At 60.7% G+C, this 21,840-nt stretch overlaps 2 protein-coding genes across 3 annotated transcripts; both read left to right on the plus strand.

Annotated features, from left to right (window-relative positions):
* The first annotated feature begins 4,415 nt into the window (after nt 1–4,415).
* On the plus strand, nt 4,416–13,043 carry ASB10 (ankyrin repeat and SOCS box containing 10). Of its 2 annotated transcripts, none has more exons than XM_063303157.1 (5): nt 4,416–4,705; nt 8,334–8,601; nt 10,180–10,684; nt 12,244–12,357; nt 12,517–13,043. In XM_063303157.1, the coding sequence occupies exons 1-5, from the start codon at nt 4,426–4,428 to the stop codon at nt 12,700–12,702; spliced, it is 1,353 nt and encodes a 450-aa protein (XP_063159227.1). In that variant the 5' UTR covers nt 4,416–4,425; the 3' UTR covers nt 12,703–13,043. The 2 variants fall into 2 exon arrangements, with proteins under 2 accessions (XP_063159227.1, XP_063159230.1); XM_063303160.1 differs by having other exon boundaries at nt 12,520–13,043.
* Nucleotides 13,044–15,583: 2,540 nt separating this feature from the next.
* GBX1 (gastrulation brain homeobox 1) lies at nt 15,584–21,130 on the plus strand. The gene is made up of 3 exons (XM_063301902.1): nt 15,584–16,020; nt 17,266–17,275; nt 20,402–21,130. Exons 1-3 carry the CDS (start codon nt 15,584–15,586, stop codon nt 21,011–21,013), a joined length of 1,059 nt encoding a protein of 352 aa, XP_063157972.1. The 3' UTR covers nt 21,014–21,130.
* Nucleotides 21,131–21,840: the final 710 nt, after the last annotated feature.

The raw sequence follows: 21,840 nt of genomic DNA on the forward strand, positions 1-21,840 counted from the left end.
GTGTGAGCAGGACCAGGAGCCAGGTGCGAAGGCAGTCTGGATGGGCTTTTTGGTGTGACCCAGGCTTATTTGCAGGGGGTGGAGGAAATGACCGGCTGTGTTGGCCTTGCAAGTAACCCTCATTACCTTTTTGGTGGGCCTAGAAACCCTTTCCTGGGGCCCCTACCAACTCAGAGTCCTGTGGCTGTCCCTGAATCAAAGCCCCTTCCCCACTGGACACCCAGAAGCCTTTCTCCCCACCTGCCCCATCAGTCCTCCAAGGATGGAGAGCAGCGGTTTTAGAAACCCCCCAGCATGGCCAGGAGCTGCCACACCCAAGCAGTGCCCTCCGCAGCTGCTGAGCCAGTCGGAAGGGGGTGCTGTGCAGTACAGACTCGCCAACCTGCCCCTGGCGCACAGCCCCATGGGAAGCCCAAAAGGCCTGAAGGATGGTGGGACTCAGCCTTCCCAAAACAGGCGTCCAACTTGCACTGCCAGTTCCAACCTGGAGGCAGCAGGACTTGGCTGTGGCAGGTCTGGATTCAGCCCCTTGTCCCAGGCAGAAGGCCAGATTAGCCGAGGATTTAACCTCTGGCCTCTGGCCCTGTTCGGCCACCCCATTCCACCTCCTCAGAAACAAGGGTACATGCACTGAAGAAACGCCATTCCATGGACCGGAGTCCCTCCTTCCCTGTTACCGTTCCTGTCCTCCCACCCACCCAGCTCCAAGCTCCAGGTGGCCCCAGCTCTGCCTTCAGGAGGCCTTGAGACCGGCCCTTCCAGCAGGCCCTGGTCTTCTATGCTATGGGCATTTCAGATGTTGCCTGTTACCCTGTTCTACTCTGTTTTTAACCCTTTTTATGCAGTGCCTCAAGTTGCTTAACGATTGGGCAGCTTTAGAGCTACAAGAAATGAAAGAGGATGGTGGCTGGTGCTGTCTTCATAGATGTCATAACACAGGACAACTTATGAAAAGCAAGGGGGGGCTTTGCCTGCCCCGCCACAAAATGCCACTCTTCCTAAGGTGGGCTGGGGGAAGCTTGCTTCACCAGTGGTTCCAGGGGCAGGTTTTGAGCAAGTATTTTGCCCTGATACATTCAAAGGCAGCTTGGCCATCCGCTCCCTTCTGCACATGGCGCTTGCATTGCTCCCGAATAGTGCTGCTGAGGAGCATCGCTAAACCTGTGCCTAAAAGTGACCCTGGAAGCATTGAGGGAGGGGCAGCAATTCCAAAGCAAAACACGGGGGTGGGGCAGTCTAGGAAATTTCACTGCTGAAAAAATGCAGAAAAGGTGTTCTGCTCTACAAAAGGGGAAAAAAACATTATGTTAACCACAGTATTGACAGATCCCATGAAGAGGGCACTGCTTGTGTGTGTGCGCATGACCTTCCTCTGTGTTTCAGTCTACATGGGCTGTTCCTTTTTCTTTAAAACCAAGAGTTTTGAAGGGAGAAGAGCTCTCCAATGATTTTAATTGGGGAGGGGAAGAATTTTAGAGACTTCCCTGCCTAATATAGTTTAATTAATTCGACTTAGACACTGCCTGGCTCCCAGAGATTTTGAGTGGTGTAACACAAAGACACAATTTATTAGCCCAAGTGATGAGGGGAACGAGGTCAGCTGTGAACAGTGTCCCTCACACCACACTGCAGCTCCAGTCAGTTCCTCTTGTGAGTTTCTCCACTACAGTGCCTTAGCACTGGGACGCACCTCCCAGAGAGCTTAGTTTTCTTCTCCAAAGACAGGTCAGCCGGAGCTCATTAGGAGCCCACATGACAACTGAGAAGCCCTTCAGAAAGCACCAGTCAGGCCTTACTGAGGCAGGCGCCCCTGCAAAGCCACCCCCGCCAAAAGGGCCATGGAGGCCTGTGCCCACACCGCCTCCAGCAGCCTACGAGAGCTGGGCAGGCCACAGCTCCTGGCTGTGTCATCGGCCACCAGGAAGTGTGTCTCTGGCAGGGAGTCTATTGGGAGGTGGGCCCAGTGTTACTGCCAACGGGTTCTTCCCCCGCCCCATAAACACAAGGTGGATTGTTCCATTGGCTGCATTCCTCCTCCTGGCACCTAGCAGGAAAAGGCAGACAAAGGTCGTCTTGGTGCGCTGAGGGCAGGAAAAGAAGAGGGAGGCATTGGGGTCCCTGCCCTCAAGGAATGGTCAGTGGCCATCCTGGCACTGGGACAAGACGGTTATGTGGATCAGCCCAGAGCCAGTTGTTTCTTCTATTTCAAAGACACCTCCGTGTTTCAACTCTGGTTTCTCTGGTAGAGAAAATAAGTCTAACCCACAAAACAGAGGCCGCACCCCCTTCCTCCCCGTCTTTGACATGTGACTGGGTCAGCCCCAGCTCCCCACTTTGCCTAATTCCGTCAAGCCCAAACTGACCCTCCCGGCCCAGAGGAAGCCCTGCCACCCCGCCTGAGCCATGGAAGAGGTGCCCCTCATGGGTCGCAGCAAGCCCAGGGCAGCTCTGAGGAGCAGCTGCGACATCGCGGCAGGCCGAGGAACCCCAACATTCCACCCCCCTGACACGCCCCCCCCTTATCTCAACAGTCTACCCGCTACCCAAGGGGCTTCCCCAGCTCTGGTGCCCCCACCCCACCCTGCAGAAGGGCCAGTTTGCCGTAGTTGTGTGGAAGCCACCTCAGAAGAGGACAAGTCCCTCCTGGCCAGAAAGGCCCATGGGATGAGCTGTGGCTGTTTGACCACCACAGCTGCTTTTGCGCACCTCTCCCCTTCCCAGACTGCCTCCTTCGATGGGCCAGCGAAGCAATCCTCTCCTTAGAATTAGGGAGATTCTGAGAGGCAGAGGGGGGCCTGGAGCTTTCAGGGCAGGAAGGCACATTGAAGCATCGCAGGCAAACAGCTGTCCGGCCTCCACTTGAACCCGGCCACTGCCCAACTGCTTCCAACCTGTCCCTCTCAGCCAGCTCTTCTTGAGCGAAACCTTTGCTGTCTTCCCACAGAACCTCCTTTCTGGTCTTCAGAACATCTTTGTTGCCCCCTCTGAACCTCTTCCAGCTGGTCTTGAGTCTCTTCTTAGAGGGGGTGACCAGAACTGGACAAAAGTTTCCATGTGAGGTCTGGCCAAAGCAGACTAGAGTAAAAGTTCCCCTGACTGCACTTTGGTTAGCACAGCCTAACATTGCATCTGCCTCCTTTGCTGCCTCCTCACACTGCTGGCTCCTGGTCACTTGCACACAACTACAATTCCAAAACCAGCCAGACCGGCCCCACTCTGTGCTTGTACATTGGAGCTTTGTTTCCAAAGTGAAGAATTTTGCTCTCTTTTCCCATTAACTACTACTTGCATCCCATTTCTCCAACTTACCAAAACCATTTTGAATTTTATTTCTATCTTACAGTTTATTAGCTATCCAACACTATGTTGTATCATTTGCAAATTTGATAAGCCTGCACTTCATCCAAATTATTGAAGTATTGAAGAGCAGAAGATGTTGAACTGATGAGGAATTATTGATGAGCACACAATGAGCATGACTTTTAAGCCTGTTAATTCAACTTTCATGCCACCCAGCCCATAGTTAACTAGCTTGCTAATCAGCATGTCATGGGGTATTTTGCCAAATGCTTTGCTGAAGTTAAGGTTTATTATGTCTCCAGCATTCCTACAATTGATTAAAGAAGATACTTGAGCAAAATACCCAATGAGATTAATCTAGCAAAATGTGTTATTGACAAGCGTTGATGCTGCAGTGGACCCTGTGCTGCACAAGTGTTGGGCTAGATGGATTGGACTGTCCGATTAAGTATGATTATGCCGTTCCATGAGATCCGTGCTGACTTCTGTTTTCAAGGGGCTTACAAATCAACCTCTCTGTTTTCTGAGCTAGAATCTTCCTAGGTGTTGATAACAGACTGATCTGCAACTGGCAGATTCTCCTTTTTCTCTCTCTGAACTTCTAATACTTTCAGAAATAGACTAGGAGGAAAAAGTATAAAAAATCCAAGGCTGTATGCCTTCCCTTTAAGAAGGCACTACTGAGGCCTTACTTCTTTCAAACTGCTTCACCATCATCGCCATCCCCTGCCCACCAAACACAGTCACAGCAGGGTTTGCCCTAATATCTGAAAGGGAAGCTACTGGATTTCAGACTGTTCCTCAGGCCTGACTGTAAGGGGTTGCTTGTGATTTCTCATTGCTGATTAGAAGGCACTCTGTACATGCTTGGAGGCACTTAAGATTTTCCATGCTGTAAGGTCCATTGAATTCCATGGAGCACAGAGGGCAAGGCCTGGCACAAAACTCATGCTGCCTTGGCACAAAAATGGAATATATTTTGGGAAGCGATGACCAACCAGCAGATGATTTAATTGCTGTTGCCAAAAACGCTATTTATAGGGGCTGCATCAGGCCTGAGGTGCAAGAAGACGCTTTGTGTGGGGGTTGCAGCTTGCTCCAGGCAGCCGTTCCTCCAGGAGGCCCATGTCACAGCCCCCCTCCTTCCCGCAGCCTTCCAGCAGGCCCTGCCAGGAGCTCAGGGAGAAGCGAAGGCAGTGGGGGGAAGAGGGTGCTGAGAGGCCCAGGTCGCTGCAGAGCAGGAGTGTGCAGGAGGGTCCCCTGGAGTGTCGGGACGTGGTGGTGCAGAACGCCCTGTACACAGGGAACCTGGTAGAGGTGCAGCGGCATTTCTCAGAGCGATCCACAGTCAACCTGGTCATCCACGCAAAGAGTCAGGACCTGCGATGGACCAGTCAGAAATGGGGTAAGAGCAGGACTGAAGATGACAGGCCTCGGAGCCTTTGGGAGTGGTGCCGCTGGACACTGCACCACAGAAAACCTGGTGGTTGCAAGCAGAATATAATACCCAGTGGGCAGGCTAAAATGCACCCCCCCCCCAGTAACGTTCCTCCTCCTCAGACAGGTACTCTGGGTCAGAGTAGCCATTGCTAAGTCCCTGGTCCAGTCAGTAGGCAAGCAGCAGGCGGCTCGGAGGGGAAGCAGCCTGCCACAGGAACACACGCACCCCCCACCCCACCAGGAGAGGGGGCTGGAAGCAGCTGCCTTGCTGCAAAGGCTGCACAGCATCTCTGCTCCCAGGGAGAGAAGCTTCAGCAGGAGTGAGCAGCAGACCCCTCAGGACCCCTGCCCATCCCTCTCAGGGAGCAGCTTGAAGGGGCCCATCTGCCTTTCCAGCCCCTCCACTTGGGGCAAGAGTTGCTCCCTCTCAACGGGGTGGGGGGGCATTCCTTCCTCTGAAAGGCACTTTAGGCAAACTGCCAACAAAGCTGTAGTTTTTCCCTCAAAATAGTTGAGTTTTTTAAAGCACTTGCTTTAATAATAAGCTCAGGCATGCGGAGGCCAAACCTTGCTGAAGGAGAATCAAAATGCTTCTTCAGAGGAAACTTATCTCTTAGTAACCCTTGAGAGAGTCAGGAAGCAGGTGGAGAATGCTCTGCGTACGCTGCCTACCTTCTCCCAGCGTATTCAGCGTCATTAATGATTAACCCATTTGCTTGGTTCACACACAAATGAAATGAACAGACTGAGTCCCACAAGACACTTGGCCACAAAAACGTGAACAGAGACTCAAACTAACCAAGCTTTATTGGGTTGTGTGAATGCGGCTGCTGGGTCTAAGTCACCTGGTGAAGTGTACCTTGAAAGGTGGAAGGTCCCCCGTGCAAGCACCGAGTCATGTCTGACCCTTTGGGGGGATGCCGCTTTCGCGACATTTTCTTGGCAGACTATAGAGCAGGGTGGTTAGCCATTGCCTTCCCCACTCGTCACCTTCCCCAGCAAGCAAGCTGGGTACTCCTTTTACTGACCTCGGAAGGATGGAAGGCTGAGTCGACCTGAGCTGGCTACCCGAGAGAGAATTCAGCTTCCGCTGAGATCGAACCTGGGTTGCGGGGAGAGTTTTGGGTGCAATGCTGCCACCTGCCACTCTGTGCCACACAAGGCTGTGAAGTGTACCTTAGGAACCCAGAAACAGTTGGCCTGGAGGACTCTTGATGGAATCCCTTCTCCAAGATTCCTGAGCAAATTTAAAGGTGATGAGGGAGTCCTGGGGGAGGGCCTGGACAGAGAGCAGAGCTCAGGTCAGCAGATTTGAGCCTGTGGTCTTTAAGGGCACCCCAAGTACAGCAAATTGCCATAATCCAAGCGAGGGCTGAGAAGGGTGTGGGTGATGTGTGCCCTCAGTGCCCCATTCCAGGAGAGACTGCAACTGGGCAAAGGGCCTCCTGGCCGCAGCCCCGCCTGCTCCTTGATCGAGAGCCATGGCCAGACAGTCCCTGAGGATGTAAGCTTCTCTTTTGGGGAGCATCACTCTCTGAGTCCATGATGATGCAGTCCTGGAGTCGGTGGCCTTTTGAGTTGGCTGCCACTCATCTGGCTTGAGTGGAGTCTGAGCCTGTTTCTCTCCATCCAGGACCTGGATAATCTGGATAGAGATAGATAACTGGCTGTTATCTGCATACTTATGGTATCTCATGAACTGGCAGATGATCTCCCCCAGCAGTTTTGCAGAGATGTTGAAATAAAATGAGGGAGAGGAATGAGCCCAGGGGTTAGGGCTCTCTTGCCCCATAATCACCCACTGGAACAGTTAGGAAGGAGTAGAGCCAGTGCCCTCAATTCCCAACCCTTGCAAAAAGATGCTATGCTTGACAATAGCAAAGGCCAGGCTTTGGGGTCAGGACATTAGCATGGGAGCTCTGGCATGAGTGTGCAGTATGCGTCTAGTGGTTTTGGGCTTTGGTTGGGTTTTTGTTTCAATTAAATGTTCTGTTTTTGTTTTGTTTGACACCCAGAGGTTCTTGAATAGATGGGCAGCCATATACATTGGATAAACAAACAAATGAACAAACAAATACCACATGGGGCAAAGGTCCAGCCAACAGGTGGCAGAGTCAGTTTCACAAGGACCTGTCCAATTCCTCAAGTCCTGCAGGCTCAAAAACCTCCCTAAAACTCCATCCCTGCCAATTCCTCGGATGCTGAGTTCGTCCAGCTTCCAGCTCCAAGTGACTATCTGTGCTTTAGCCCCCAAATACCACACCAGACATTCACAGCAGGGACTTGAATTATCTTCTGCCCATCTTCCCCTAATAGGGTCTGGGCTTCTCTAAACAGTGTTTCGGACTGACAAGAAGGGCACTGCTTGCCACTCTTAGCCCCCCAGGGTAGGCTCAAACCTGAGCTTGTGTTTAATTCTTTGTTTCTTGCACCCATGCCCAGTTTTTATTTATTTATTTATTCAAATTTCTGTCACCGCCCATCTCCCCCCAAAAAGGGTTATCTTCACTCCTCATCTACCAGCATCACTTCAGGTATCTCTTCATCATGACCTGGGATGATATGCTGTGGCAACTGGATATGAAAATCTATTTGCCACCAAGGGGTCAGGGGGCAAAACTGTAAGGAGCAGGGCCTTCAGGGAAATCTAGAGATGACCGATCAAGGTCATCGGGTGGCTTCCTGAAAGGCAGATAGGAGGGAAAGAGGAATGCCCTTTACACACTTCGGCTGTGTAAGACTGCTGACAACATGGGCACAAATCCAGATGGGAGGTTGCAACCAGATGGACGCATTCCCGGGTGCCACTCCAGATTGTCCCGGGACGTCTCGCTCGCCTTCTGTGGTGGCAGCAGCGAACGGGGCAGGGACGCTTCCTGCGCTCTGTCCCTATGCGCACTTGGACGCTGCTTCTTGCCCTTGCTCTCCTGCTTAGGCGCTCAGTGGGCAGCCTGGAGACTGCGCGGGGACGCCTCCATCTCCTTCCGGGTTGGACGTGTCACCCACCCCCTTTCCACCCAGGTTTTGCCTTTTCCTGCACTCCAGGCTAGGTGCCCTAGAATAAGTCACCCCGGAGCGAAGGAGGAGCGCCCGACCAAAGTTCTGCCGGGGAGATCCCCACCCTGGCCTCTGGAGAACAGGCACAGCCATGGAGCCCATTGCGACGAGCATGGTGCGGGGAGCGGCGCAGGCCTTCTGGCAGGCCCTGCTGGCGGGGGACGGGTGTACCGTTCTCTGCTTCCTGAGCGACCCCGAGAGCGGCGTGGGCCCCAACTCCGTCTTCGACACCAGCGATTCGAACGAGTGGCGGCAGTATCGCTCCAATTCCCGTTGGCTGAGTGCGCCCAGAGAGAGTGGAGCGGGCTGGGCAGTTTAGTGGAGGAAAGGGCACTGGCAGCTATGAACGCGGGGGTCCAGGTGGCCGGCCCTAGGCTTTTGTCCCCTCCGGGGGTAGGCAGCTGGAGCTGCGAATGAGGAAGAGCGTCCCCTGCCCCTCACAGAGCCGGGCTAGACCGAGGCCAGTGCCAGCGGGCTGCTGCTGCCCTCGCTTTGCGTCGCTCAGGCCGCCTGATCCTGTGGCGTTCTCTCCCCAGGGATTTGGTCTCTGACCTACCAGCAGGAGCTCACGACACCGCTGCACATCACGGCCAGCCGCGGCTACCTGGACTGCTTGCGCCATCTGCTGCTGCGCGGGGCCGAGGTGGACCTGGCGCCGGGCGGACAGACGGCCCTGCACGCGGCTTGCGCAGCGGCCACCATCGACTGCGTCCGGCTGCTGCTTTCCTTCGGCGCTGACTCCGGGGCCGTCTCAGAAGGCGGATTTCAGCCGCTCCACCTCTGCCGGACCCCTGGCTCTTGCGAGTGAGTAGCTTCGCCTTGCATCGCGGCGCTTTGCGCCCTGCAGAGAAACAGCCGCGGGCTCGCCCTGAGCAGCTAGCCGCGGTGGAGAAAGGGGCGGAACAGGGCAGGGAGAGGGCTTCGGGAAGCTTGGGGGCCTTGAAAGTGCCCGGCACCAGAAATAGGCCCCATTTTTCACCCTTCTGGCTTTTGGGACGTTGAAATCAGACCTAGGAAACGGAGGTGGGAAGAGATCCAAAAGGGGCAGCCGGCAGGCTGTGGAAGCAAGAGTCTGACCCACTGGACCGCGCCAAATCTGCAGCAGTCTTTGGATCGGGCTTCTTCCAGGTGTTGTGCCCGGGCCCATCCCGGCGGCGCTCGTGAGCCCTCGGACCCGCAAGGGCGGGAGGGGGCGGCGGCCAAGTGGAAGGGAGATGCAGCTAGCCGCGGGTCTCAGAAGCAGGAGCGAGGCTTCTGTTCTGTTGTAAGGAGACCCACGGTGGTGGGCGCGAATGCTCTCAGGGACGGCTTCTCCACAATCTGCGCAGCCCTGAGGTAGCTCACCCTGTCCACGCGGCCTCCGGATCTGGCTGAGTGGCTCGCTGCACGTGGGACTCCTTTTTTTCCTTTCCCGAATAGTGGAACCCCCAAATCCAAAGGGAAGCGCAGGAACATCCGCTGGTGATATCGTCCAGCCATACATGAAGTGAAGAAAAGCCTGGGTTCGTGGATAGTATTTTGGCCCAAGAATCGCTGAAGGCCGCTAGCGGGAGCTGACCGTGGCTCCCTCTAACTGCCAGACCCTCCAGCCGCCCTGGTGCGATAGAAGAGTGCCGAGGAGCGGCTTTCCGCCGCCAAAGTGATGCCGGCGACCCTCCGGGCCTTCCTTTCCTCACTACCGGCTCGCGGAGGTGGGGAGTAGAGGCGGGTAGGAACTGGTGACGGGGATAGCAGTTTCACCTCGGCCTTTCCCCGCCGCTCTTTGAAGCGCTCCCTACCCATCTTGGAGTAGGGGGAGCTAAAGGGTGCGACGCTGACCTTCCCATCGCCTCCTCTGTTCCCAGGCACTGCCCGGCCTCGGACTTCGCTTCGGGGGGTGTGGGGGGGAGATGATTTGGGCACGCGAGGGTGGGGGGGTGGAATTAAGGGAACGTCGTGGGGCCGCTGCAAAAAAAGGACTTTGCCAAACGGCAGATGGGTGGATGGCCACCTTTTCAGATCAGCAGCTGGGAAAGACCCTTTTAGGAGGCTGTAGAGCTGAAACGGGGTGCCCGCTGCCCCGTTCGGAAGATCGGCCACTTGCCAGGGCTGGGAAGGGGGAAGAGAGGCGAGGCATTGTCCTTACAGCTGCTCTGAAGGGCCCGTCCTCGGCAGGAGCCCCACAAGAGGCTTACCGCACCTTCGACGGTCATCAACCCTTCTTACGGCGGTTTAAACCTGCCTTCGCAACTCTGATACCGGCTCGAAGACGAGTCCGCGTCCCGCGCCTTTCCTTGCAGGGTTGGGGGTGACGAGAAAGAAAGGCCTGCCAGCCCCGGAGCTTTTGAGGCACCAGAAAGACCCGGTAGCTCAGCACCTTTCCTGTGGTCTCCCCTATTCCAGCTGCGCTCGCCTGCTGCTGCGCCATGGGGCCGTTGTGAACTGTGTGTCCGAGGAGGAAGAGGACACCCCGCTGCACGTGGCGGCTCGGCTGGGCTTGGTGGAGCACGTGTGCCTTTTCCTGCACCACGGGGCCGACCTGGAGGCCAAAAACGCCGAGGGACAAACCCCGCTGATTGCTGCTTGCACCCTGGCGCACTCCGCCCAGGCCGCGGACGACTACTACGACGTGTGTCGGCAGCTGGTGGAGGCCGGTGCCCGAGTAAACGCCGCCGATCGCGACCGCCAGCGCCCTCTCCACCAGGCCTGCAAGACCGCCAACCATCGCGTGGTGGCGCTGCTCCTGGCCCGCGGGGCTAGCGTCAACATCATGAGCTACAGCGGCAGCACGGCTCTCCACAACGCCCTGCAAGTGGCGGCCTACCGCCTGGAGCACCAGCCGGAGCTGGCGGTGCGCCACCTGCTTAACCACAGCGCGGTGCGCGTCTGGCCCGGGGCTCTGCTCAAGGTGCGTGTTGACCAGCCTCCACGCGGTCGCGGGGAGAGACGTGGCCCACGGAAGCGCCTTCTCCCCTGGCTCCAACCTCGCGGGAGCCGGCTGCTTGGTCTGGCTCCCCCAGAGCGCCCTTCAGCGCTGCCATCGGCCGCTCCTTCCTGCGCCGAGGGCAGCGCAGGCTCCCCTTGGCCCTGCACCAGCCCCTGGGGCGGAGACGCCCCGGCCAGGCGGACTGCTAGCGACGTAGGGGCAGGAAACCACCCCGCCGCCCCCCCCACACACACACCGCTCGAGTTAACGGCTGTTCGGTGTCCGGCGCGGCAAGCTGCCCTCTGGGAAGGAGCGGGAAGGAGTAGCAACCTGCCGGTGCCCTCTGGATACCGAGGCTCCTGCACTCCGCGAGGCAACCTGCTGTGTTCGGCGCCGAGTCCATCCCAGAGCGGGAAACAGCTGGAGGCAGCCGAGGCCCGAGGAAGCAGTCGGCGCGAGCTCGACCTCGTAGGCTGGAGCCGGGCGGCTCAGGGAAGTCCAGGCCGCGCAACCGTGGAGTGCCCGGCCGGGGTGGGGCGCGTATCTGCCGCAAAAGTGGGTCTTTCGCGGTCATAATGACGGAGATGCGAACTTCGGGGTTCGGATACTCTTAGCTCTGGGCAGGAAATTGTCTGGGGAGGTATCAGAGGAACTCGCGGATAGCCGGGATGTTGCTGCTGCATTGCCTCCGTACGCGGCCTTGAGAGAAGTGGGAGCCAGACTTGACCGGGCCCTTTCAGTCCAAAGAAAGTTCGGGGCCCTGCAAGGCTGCCGGACAACGCGCACCTCACTCTTGGCTTTCCAGCAGCCGAACCCCAGCCCCAGCCCAGCTCAGCCTAGCTGGGTCCGAGGCTCTCTCCCTCCAGGCCTCGGGGCTGAGGGTCAAGCAAGATCAATGATGCGGGTGAGAGGGAGCAGGACTCCCAGGGACGGGAGCAGCAGGGCATCTCTCGCTGGCTAGTGGAGCAGGGCGGCAGTCCTTAGGCTAGAGGCGGCCGGAGGCTGGACTGGAAGTTTAAAAACATCCGGAGAAAGGCCATGGCAAACCGCAGGCACGTGGCACTAGCCAGGGCCAGCCAAGCTCAGCCTGCGAGGGGGGAAGTGCTATTGGGTTAATTTAGGAACGGTGTTTCAGTCAACCAGGGCTAGCGTGCATTGCGAAAGTCAGAGCTGGTGATTCTTATGGAGCTGACTCTTTCATCAGGGGTTGATCTGCTAGGAGCAGGGCCGCCGGCAAAAGGAGGGGGTGGGTCGGACATCCATCCTCTAATAGGCATCCCAGTAAAGCAAAGGCAACTGTTCTCATCCCGAGATCGGAAGGCAACTATTCCTCGGGCTGGTCTTTAGGCCTGAGCCTCGGAGAGCGAGGCCAGACTGGGAAAGGGGTCACTTCTGCACTCTGTAGGTCTGGCACCAGCGCAAGCTTCAGGCAGGGACCTTTCCAGGGGACTCGACCTCCGTGCCAAGGGAGCCAGCCTGCGCTCGGCACTAACGCAGCCTCTCTCTCTCTTCCTCTCCCCCACCCCCCACGCCCTCGGCAGGTGCTGCGCCACTGCTGTGCTTCGCCTCGCACTGTTGAGGTCCTGCTCAACTGCTACATGCACGTGCCCGTCACGGAGGCGTGGCAGCAGGCTGTCCCAGAGGAGCTCGTGCGGGTGAGTCAGCGTGCGCCCCGGCCCGGAGCCGTGGCACGAAGGTCCCGAGGCCCAGCGGACGGCCTGATCCACGGGTGGCCCGGGGCTTCCGAACACGAAGGGGCACGTGCGTGGGCGTTGAGTTGCCTGTTCTCATGGCCTCTGCTTCCCTCCTTGCAGCAGCACCCGCGGTTCTTCCAGTCCCTCTTCGCCCTAGGCCAGAGCCCCCGCGCCTTGCAGCATCTGGCCCGTTGTGCTGTTCGCAGCTGCCTGGAAGGCCGTCTCCTCCAGGCCCTGCCTCGCCTGCAGCTGCCGCCCGCCTTGCATCAATTCGTGCTGCTTCGCTTCGAGGACGTGCTTTACTAGTCGCTCGGCCCTCCTCCTCAGCTCGGGATGGGGGGAAGTGTGCGCCTCGAATCCAACCCAAGCGAAGCGCCAGCACCCTCGCCCTTCACCCGCAGCCTGGCAGGCCCCGCGTGGTCCCACTTTCATGGGGAACCCAGTGCACCTCCACTCTTCCGGCCGTTTCTCAGAGGGCCAAGGCAGAGGAAACTACCCTCGCGGCGCAGGGAGGCGGCAAGAGGGAAAATCAAACGGGGAGTCCCCCAGCTCTCCCCTCACGGGGGTAAGCTCTCCAAGGCGAGCCTGGAGAAAGATCCATCGAACCTGCCGCGAGGGAGATTGAAGGATCCCCCCTGCCTGCTTTAGGGGCCCGTGCTCCGGCAGGCTGAGCCGGCCCGGCGAGGCAGAAGCCCAGGCGAAAGTTGCCCTTGTGTTATCGTCCTTGACTGCCAGGTTCCAACCTGGCCCTCCTTGCAAGCCGCCGCCCGCCCCCTCTGCTTTCCTGGCAGAGCCTTGGGGTGGCACTGGAAGCTCCCTCGCCCGAGAGCGGACCCCCCCCCCCCCGCTTCCCTGAATCCCCAAACCACCGTGGGGCACCGCTGAGCAAAGGCAAGTGGCCTCTGCGCAATCCCAGATCAAAGCAAACTTGGCGGAGACCCCGTCCCACATGCCCGGAGAAGTCACTTCTCACCCCTTCCCACCTCTCTTTCCTTTCCTTTCACTCTTTCTTCCCCATCCCCCACTATTTCTCTTGCCTGCTGAAGAGATCCGGGAAGCTTGCAGCTATTTTGTAGATTGCCCGTGTGTGTAATAAAGATACTGCTTCTCTGTGGTGCGTGGCTGTTTCTGTGTGTTGTGGGGCGGGGGTGGCACTCCACTGCCAGTCGGGCCTTTTCTCGGCTCGGTTTTTGCCAAGGCCTGGCACAGCCTAATGAGCAACCTCCAGTGGCAGCCCTAGAGGCAGACGAGCAGGGTCTGGCGCCCCTTCCACAGGTCACCGCCAGGCGACGCTGCAGGACCCAGATGGAAGGCAGTTTGCGGAGGGCCCTTTCCGCCAGAGGAGTGCCAACATCGGATCAAAGGAAGGGTGCGGGGTCCTGGCGGTGACTGAGAGAGGGCCGTGCTGCTACCGTGCGCGGGAAGCTCTCTGCGGGAACAAGAATAATGTGCCTGCAATAATCCCAGGCCATCGAGGCCCTCCGGGTGATCCAATGCACGCATAGTCCTTTTGCGGAGGCCGGCGGGACAGAGTCTGAGGCAGGAATCTGTTGCCGGACTTCAGGATGATGCGGCTGGGTGGGAAACTGTTAAGTGGACGAAAGACAGCGTGGGGGGCTTTCTCTGAGCACTCAGGGAATCCACCACCTCGGATCTTCCACCTGGCTTCGCACCCCCCACCCCCCACCCCCCGCCCGGCCTGTTATCGGAGCAAAGGTTTCAGGGAAAGGCCGCCGCAGCGCAGTCCGGGAGGTGTCTATCGTTCTCCGGGGCGCGAGAAGGGATCCCTCGAAGGCTGATAAAGACCGGCCGGACAGACTGGGCGCAGCAGGTGCGGGCCAGGTAAGCGCCCTTGGGTTGCCTTCTCCGACCGAAAGAAGACGAGAGCTCCTCGGGTCGAGACCGCTGTGCCCTCCCGGCGCCGGCAACAACCGAGTGGTCCCCGTCCTGCGCGGAGCTCCAGCCAAGATACCTTGCTCTGGCAATCCCAGGTAGGCAGAGGGTGAGGCGAGCCCTGCGCGCTTCCTATCTGTGGAAGGAGAGGTGAGGAACGAGGGGCTCGAGGCTGCCCCTTCGCCTTCCTCCTCTAGGCCCTGGTCCTGCAGGGTGGATCGGCGGACAGAGCTAGGGAGGGCCGTCTGTGCTGTGGGCATCTTCCCCCCAAAAGGATCTGGTGTGGCCCCGGATCAAAGGACCTGTCCGGTTTGGCTGGCCAGCAGCGATCAGCTCTCGCGGGAAGAGCCCAGCCCTAGGTTAGACCTGTTGAACGGCCGAGCCGGCCCTGCTTCGGGATGAACTCGAGCGGGAGAGCGAGGGGGGAGGATCGAGGCAAGGAGAGCAGGGGTGAAGGGCACCATGCCAGTAGCCAAAGGGAAGGAGGGCTCCAGCGACCGGACCGAAAGCCCGGAAAGGAGGCTCTGCTGAGCGAGGAAGGCAACGTCAAAACCAGAGATTGAGAGGAGGGGAGGCTAGCACATAACTGGGCGATACCCAAGCGACCCACGGACTGGCAAATTTAGCGACGCGACTGTTAGGTATCCTGGCTGCGAACAGCGGGAGTCGGTGGGAAGAGGAGAGCGCCGGAGAGGGTGACCCCGCGGGAGTCGATTGGTGGGAGAGTCCCCGTACGACCCCTCCCTCCGCCCGCGGGGCAGCTGGTCCCGCCCACCCCGACAAAAGGCCCTTGTGCGCCCGGCCGGTAATTGGCAATCATCAATCACCAGTCATAATGGCTGATGAGGCGGGAGGGGGCGGCGCTTCCCAGGGGCCCCTTGGCCGCTCCAGTGGGAACCCGCCGCTGCTCCCTGGCCCGGCCGTGGGGCGGGAGGCTCTGGGGGGAACTCAAGCGGAATTTGAGGAAGATGGATGAGCGCAGAGGCAGGGCGACACCCCCTTCCCCCTCCCCTGCCATCTCCTCCCTCCTCGCTCGCCCGCCCGCCCTCTCTCGGCAGACAGCGCCAGCCAAGCGCCAGGGCGGCAGAGGGAGGGACGCCGAGGCAGCGGCGTGGCGGCTCCGTCGGAGGTCCCGGAGCTCAGGAAGGAGCCCCGGCCGATCGACCGGGGGAACGGGAGGCGCCGCGCCTTCTCCGGGGCTGGAGCTCCGGGTCACCCGGAGTCTGGCGCCCAGAGAGGGTCTGGCGGGGGGGCAGCCAGGCCGGTAAGTGCCGGTGGGCTCGGGCCAGCCGCCATGCAGAGGCCAACCAGCGGCCAAGGCACTGCTTTCTCCATCGATTCGCTGATCGGGCACTCGCCGCCTGCCCCGCGCTCCGGCCCGCTGCTCTACACCGGCTACCCGATGTTCATGCCCTACCGCCCGCTGGTGCTGCCACACGGCCCGCTGCAAGCCGCCACCGGGCTGCCCCCGCTGGCCCCGCTGGCCTCTTTCGCCGGCCGCCTCACCAACTCCTTCTGCGCTAGTCTCGGCCAAGCCGTCCCGTCCATGGTGGCGCTCACCACGGCCTTGCCAAGCTTCGGGGAGCCCCCGGACGGCTTCTACCCACCTCAGGAGCTGCCGGTCGCGGGGCGAAGCAGCACCGAGCCACCCTGCCGCCGACGCAGCGCGGCCGACGGTCTGGACAGCGGCGAACTGTCTCCCTCCCGGGACAAAGGACCTCTGGAGCCACCGCTGCACTTCCCGGATCCCTTTCCTGGCCTGGCAGGTGGGTCGCTCGTCGCGGGCGGCTGGTGGGGTGGCGTGCGGGGAGGAAACGCGGGATGGACCCTCTGGCCGTTGCCGCAGTTGCTGGAACTTTTCTAGCAGCGGGAAAGTTTGCTCAAAAACCGGGAGTGCCTTAGGGGGCAACGAGGGCGTGGGAATGGACCGAACTTCCGGGGAGGGTGAAGGCCATGGCCAGCCAACCTGGTGGCTCGGCAGCTTCTCCGGGTCAGCGCGGTCCCTTCCCCATTGGCCAGCGGGCATCCTGGAGCTGTTCGCCGTTCTCCCGCGCCTGCCTCGTTTGAAGCCCTCGTAACTTCTGGTCTCTCTATCGCCGGGCTCCCAAGCTGATCGGTCCGGTTCCTGCACCTTAGTCCCCGCCGCCGCCATATCCAAACGCGCCGGCGTAAAGTCTCTTCCCAAAGGGCACTCCCCTCTTGAGCACGGAGGAATGGTGGCCTCCCGGACTCTTGTCCAGCACCGCCCTGTCTTTGCGCCGACAGAATTGGTCTGGAATTGGCCTCTGGCTCTGTGCACCTCCCGCCCCGCAGCTGGGGAGCTCCAATGGACCTCTCCAGCCTCTGGCGAAAGAGCTGTCTCGTGGGCCGGCGGGGGTGCCATCCGGAAAACCCCGGGCAGGAGGGACGGAGCTGGAGCTGTCCCTGGTGCTGCGGAGCGGCCGAGCCCGGCTGTCCGTGCCCCATTCGGGACCCAAAGGAACCCCAGAACGGAGGACGAGAACCGCTTCTCCTCCGCAGCCTTCGACTTTCTCTGTTCCAGAGGGCCAGGACAGCGGGCTTTTCACAAGGCTGCCTCGGACCCGCGGTCAGATCGGAGCAGCCGTCCCAACCCCGGCAGGAACTGGTCCCCTCTCGAGCTGGGGCGGCGAGATGGCCGGCGGGTTGGAAAAGAGGCGCCCGAAGCTTTTACTCCTGGCTGGGCGTCCCAGAGCCCGCAGGAGTTCCGGCCCGGTGAAGAGCGGCGGCGGGAGTTGGCACTTGCAGCCACGGGATCCGGCGCTCAGAAAAATTAGCGGAAAAACGGCAGGCGAGCGGGCGGGCGGGTCGACCCAGGCAAAACCTCGCTCGGCAGCGTCTTCTGACAGCGGCGGGCCGGAAGGTCTTTTCGGCGCTTCTCCTCCCGAAAAGGTGAAGAAAGAGCCAGGGCCCCAATTCAGGCCGGTTTGTAGGAAAAAGTTCCAGAAGCTGAGGCAGTGAGCCACCAGTCGACTCCTGAGAAGAGAGACGGCTATTTCCGAGTAGTCCCTTCGTTCAATCCGGTGGGCTGGACTCGGATCTCCCCGCCAGAATCTGGTGTGACCCGCACCTCCGGTATGGAAGAAGGGAGGGGAGCAGCCCATCCTGCGGCTCACCGCCTTGTTCGGCGGGGGGCGGGGGGCAAGGAAGATACAACCTTGCTGGTGCCCCCGTTTCCCTGCTAGGAGCCCTCCAGGGCAGAGCAGCAACTTAGAGCGGCTGCCCCGGGACGCAAACATTTAATACCCACCTAATTAGTGGAGGAGGAAGAACACCCTAATCTCCCCCACCCACCCGCACCGTGGAATTTCTATAACCCACCTGCAGGGTGTGTGGGCCATTTCATGCACTTCGGCAGTGAGTCCTCGGGCTCCAGAGTAGGGGCCCCTAGCCCGGACAGAACACTGGCATGACCTTGACCTTGACCATTGTGTCACCTCCAGGAGAAACGGCCCGGCCCTCCTGGAGTATGTGTAGTGGATGGCCCCCACCTCCCCACAGCTGTTGGGGGGCCTGCATTGAGCGGAAAGCCCTCCCAAGCAGAGCAGGGCAGCTATGGAGGAAGGTCCAAGTCCTGCGGGAGAACCTGGGATCCTCTTGGAGAAGGCGGTGGCCAGTGACGAACCTGGCCGCAGGGCTTCCATGCAGGTTTCTAGGATAGAAGTTTGCCGACTTCGGGGGAAGGGGTGCTTCGGAAGAGGGAACGTTTCTTTTTCAGCACCCCCACCCCAGGAGGCTTTGGACCTCGGCCTCCATCATTCTCTCCCCAGCAGGCGAGGCCAATCTAGGCTCACCAAGGTGGCGCTGCTTGCTAAGAACGTCCCTGCCAAGGCGCGCCGCTTCCCGGCCCGGGTATCCCCTCGGCCGGGTCAGATCACCCTGGAGCTGCCCCGTTCCCGGCACAGTGGCGGCTGGCCCTGCAGCCCGGCGAAGGAAGCAGCGGCACCTGCCTTGTCGCCCCCTGCCTGCGTCCGGGCCTGAGCTGCTTCGGGCAGCCTTGGGCTGCCAAGGGTCACCCCGACACGCTTAAACCCCGGGGGGCGGGCGGGCGACGGGGGATTTTCAGCGCCGGGAGCGATGAGGTCTTTGCCACGTCGCGACCGCCCGGAGGAGAAGCTCGGGAGTTGACTGGACCGCTGGGAGGGCAGCCAGGCTTCCTCTTGTGCTTGCCTCGGGATCCCGTGGCTGCCCCCGCCTCAGCAAGTGCGTCCCGGCCATCGCAGCGCTTGCCTGGGGCTGCGGCGCGAGCAAGCCCGGCTCTGCCCTGCCGAAGGGAATCTCCGGGGGCTCTCGGTAGGCCAACGGGGGTTTGGGAAGACCCCCAGGCTAGTCTGGGAAGGTAAAAGACATATCGGGGAAGGCAGTGCTCCGCCCCTCGGTGTGACGGTCCAAAACCACCTGGCCGAGTCCAGAACGCCACGGGAGCCCCTCGACAGCAGGAGCCCTTTGGAGGAACCTTCCCCTTCCTTCGTGTCGGCTGACAACCTGCCTGGCGCAGCAGGGTTTTCCTTCGCATCAGGTCCTTATTCGGGCATGCCAGAAAGACACTCCGCTTAAGCCCAGAGGCACTCAGCCGTAGATCATCCCTGGCATTCACCTCTGTGCTGCTTCGGCGAGGATGAGGCAGAGAAGGGGGGGTGGGGGTTGGCTAGCAAGGATACCGGGATATCCAAATTCACACAAGCAGAATAACCGGACTCATTTACCCAGACCGGGGGCAGCCTCTCGGTCAACCAGCCCCACCCCGGTCCGGCCTGAATCCTGAGTCGGGAGTTCCCTGAGCCTCCCTGGCTTGCAGACGCGTCTCGCCTGCCTGGCCTGCCGGGGCCTCAGATCCCGTTGCCGGGCAGCTCCCAACAGCAGGGACCGTCCAGCGAAGGGCTCCCAGGCCACGACTGACCGTCCAGGGGATGCGGCAGCTGGCTAGCCAGTGCCAGAAGTCTGCGAGGAAAGGCCTGCGGGGCCTTGGGTCCCGGAAGGTCGCGGAGGGCAGGCCTCGTTCCCCGGGCGCGGCACCACCTTCCAAGCAAGCGGTCTTTCCTTGGGAGCCCGCCCGAAGCTCTGACTGCTGGCAATCGGAGCTGGGGGAGAGCTGGTGTCCAGCAGCCTCCGGCTGTTGCCAACCAAGCGACGGGAGGACGGAGACAGAGGCAGCCGTCGGTCTCCTGCCGCCGCCGCCAAGTGGCTGCAGAAAGCGCGGCGGTGGGACGAGAAGGGGCAAGCGGCTGAGAGGGCCGCCGCCTCCTCCTGGCAGAAGATCCAGCCCAGCCAGTGGGCAAACCACTGAAGCAGGCGGGCTGCTGGAGAAGAGTTACCTTTCGCGGAGCGGCCTTCTCGCTCTGGCCAAAGGCGCCAAATCCACCCCCGCCCGCCGCCCGCCACTGACAAGTCCGACCTCCTCCGCGGGACCTTTTGGACGGGCCGGACCTGCCGCGCAATAAGCTGCCCGGAGCTTCCCTTTCTCCCATCTGCTTTCCGTGCCGCGAATGCCGCCTGCAGGCGCAGCAGATGGGCCAAAGGGCCGCAGGGATTCTGCCTCTGCTCAGCAGAACCACCGCCTCTCCAAGCAGCCCCGCCCCGCCCCGCCGGCCTTAAGCAAGCCAGCGGCCCTCGGGTGCTGGGCTCGCAAGTCCCCTTCTCTCACCTGGGCTCGTGCCGGTTCCAACGTCCGTCCTGCATCTAAGTTTCACCGGCACTTCCGCCTGCCTCTGCCGGTTGTCCCGCTCGCGACGCTCCCGGGGAGAGGGAGGGGGTACCTTGCCGATTGCGCCTTCTGCTGCTCCCCATCCAGCGGCTTGCGAAAGCGGACTGCCCGGCGCGGTGGCGGCGGTGCGTGGGCACTCCCAGGCCGGGGCTGCCGCGGGAGGACCCAATACGGCCTGGGCGCCCCTCCCGCAGTGTGGATGGCTCCCAGGAAGGCCTCGGCCTCGGCCTGCGCCGGGGCCAAGGCAGGCCAGCGACGGCGTGGAGAGCAGGGGCCTTCGGACCGACGTGGGGAGGAGCTGAGCCTGGCGCCAGCCCCGGTGCTTTGCTCCGTTGCCTGCTCGGGCGATGCGGGGTCTCCAGCAAGGGGCGGCTGTTCTCCCTCGCGGAGCCCCCACTCCTCCCTCCCTCCCTCCCTCTCTTTCCCGCAGAAGGCAAGGCCTACAGCTCGGACGAGGAGAAGGCGGACGGGCGGGCCGGGGAGGCGGCCTGTGGCAGCGAGCACGAAGAGGACAGCTCGGCGGAGGCGGAAAGCGAAGAGGAGCCTTTCCTGGAAGGACCGGGCGGCGGGTCGCTGGCGGCTAAGACCAAGGCTAAGCGTGGCTCGGGCGAGCCGGCGGCGGCGGCTGCCGGTACCGCGGCGGCGGCGGCGGCGGCGGCGGCGGCGGCGTCCTCGTCGGGCCCGGGCAAGAGCCGGCGGCGGCGCACAGCCTTCACCAGCGAGCAGCTGCTGGAGCTGGAGAAGGAGTTCCACTGCAAGAAGTACCTGAGCCTGACGGAGCGCTCGCAGATCGCGCACGCCCTCAAACTCAGCGAGGTCCAGGTCAAGATCTGGTTCCAGAACCGGCGCGCCAAGTGGAAGCGCATCAAGGCCGGCAACGTCACGGGGCGCTCGGGCGAGCCTGTCCGGAACCCCAAGATCGTGGTGCCCATCCCGGTCCACGTCAACCGCTTCGCCGTGCGCAGCCAGCACCAGCAGCTGGAGCAGGGCCAGCGCCCCTGACGCCCTGCGGCGCCCCCCTGTACAGCCCCCCTTATTTATTCGGTGTAAAGTTGTACATACGGGCGCGCCCTTCCCCCCACCCGTGCCTCGGCCTCTTGTACATAGGTATCACCAGCCCCGCGCCCCGCATCTGTTCCGTGCAGAGTCGTGTATTGATCAATAAATCTATTTTCTATGGACCTGGTACCCGGAGTAGTCGACTCCCGCGGCGGCAGAATCCTCCTCACCCACGTGGGCGGAAAGCGGAGGACCTTCGCCCCCCCGGCCCCCCCGGCCCGTGGCTATGGGCGGAGGGACTATCCTGACAGCTCAGAAATGGCCTGGGAAGTGGACATTTCTGCCCCCGCCACAGGCGAAGCTGCTGCCTCTTAAGCTCTTGCCCGGACTTCTCACGCCCTCCCCGCTTATTTCCAGAAAGCACTTGTAGAGGACTTACTCCAGTACGGAGTATTTGGCAAATAAACCATGGGAGGGGGTAAGAGGTTGCCCCCGCTGCTGGCTGTCTAAAGTCAGCCTCCGGCAAAGAACGCGGTGCTCCTTTGTTGGCTAGGCCTGGATCTCGGTTCAAGCGACAAGAAGCGCAAAGCGCAAGGACGAAGGCGCCGGCTGCAGCAGCTACTGGCCTTGTGCGAGCCCCCCACTCCCATCGTAGGCATGCGTGAGACCCTCTGCCCCCCTCCCCATCTGCAGCTGTTCTGGGGGACAGTAGGGACTAAGCTCCAGAGTGAAGTGGAGAGGGCTCCCTCTGCTTCAGGATCCACAATGCAAGGGAAGGGGTGGAAATAAATGGGGGGGGGGGACCACCCTGCAAGGGTTTCAGATTTCAA

This window comes from Candoia aspera, chromosome 4, assembly GCF_035149785.1.
Source record: "Candoia aspera isolate rCanAsp1 chromosome 4, rCanAsp1.hap2, whole genome shotgun sequence".
Taxonomy (NCBI): Eukaryota; Metazoa; Chordata; class Lepidosauria; order Squamata; family Boidae; genus Candoia; species Candoia aspera.

Bases quoted from the DNA above. Each gene is read 5' to 3' on its own strand.
- GBX1 (XM_063301902.1), top strand. From the start codon at position 15,584: ATGCAGAGGCCAACCAGCGGCCAAGGCACTGCTTTCTCCATCGATTCG.
- ASB10 (XM_063303157.1), top strand. From the start codon at position 4,426: ATGTCACAGCCCCCCTCCTTCCCGCAGCCTTCCAGCAGGCCCTGCCAG. The intron at 8,602-10,179 runs GTGAGTAGCTTC...CCCCTATTCCAG, and splicing joins CGGACCCCTGGCTCTTGCGA to CTGCGCTCGCCTGCTGCTGC. The intron at 12,358-12,516 runs GTGAGTCAGCGT...CCCTCCTTGCAG, and splicing joins TCCCAGAGGAGCTCGTGCGG to CAGCACCCGCGGTTCTTCCA.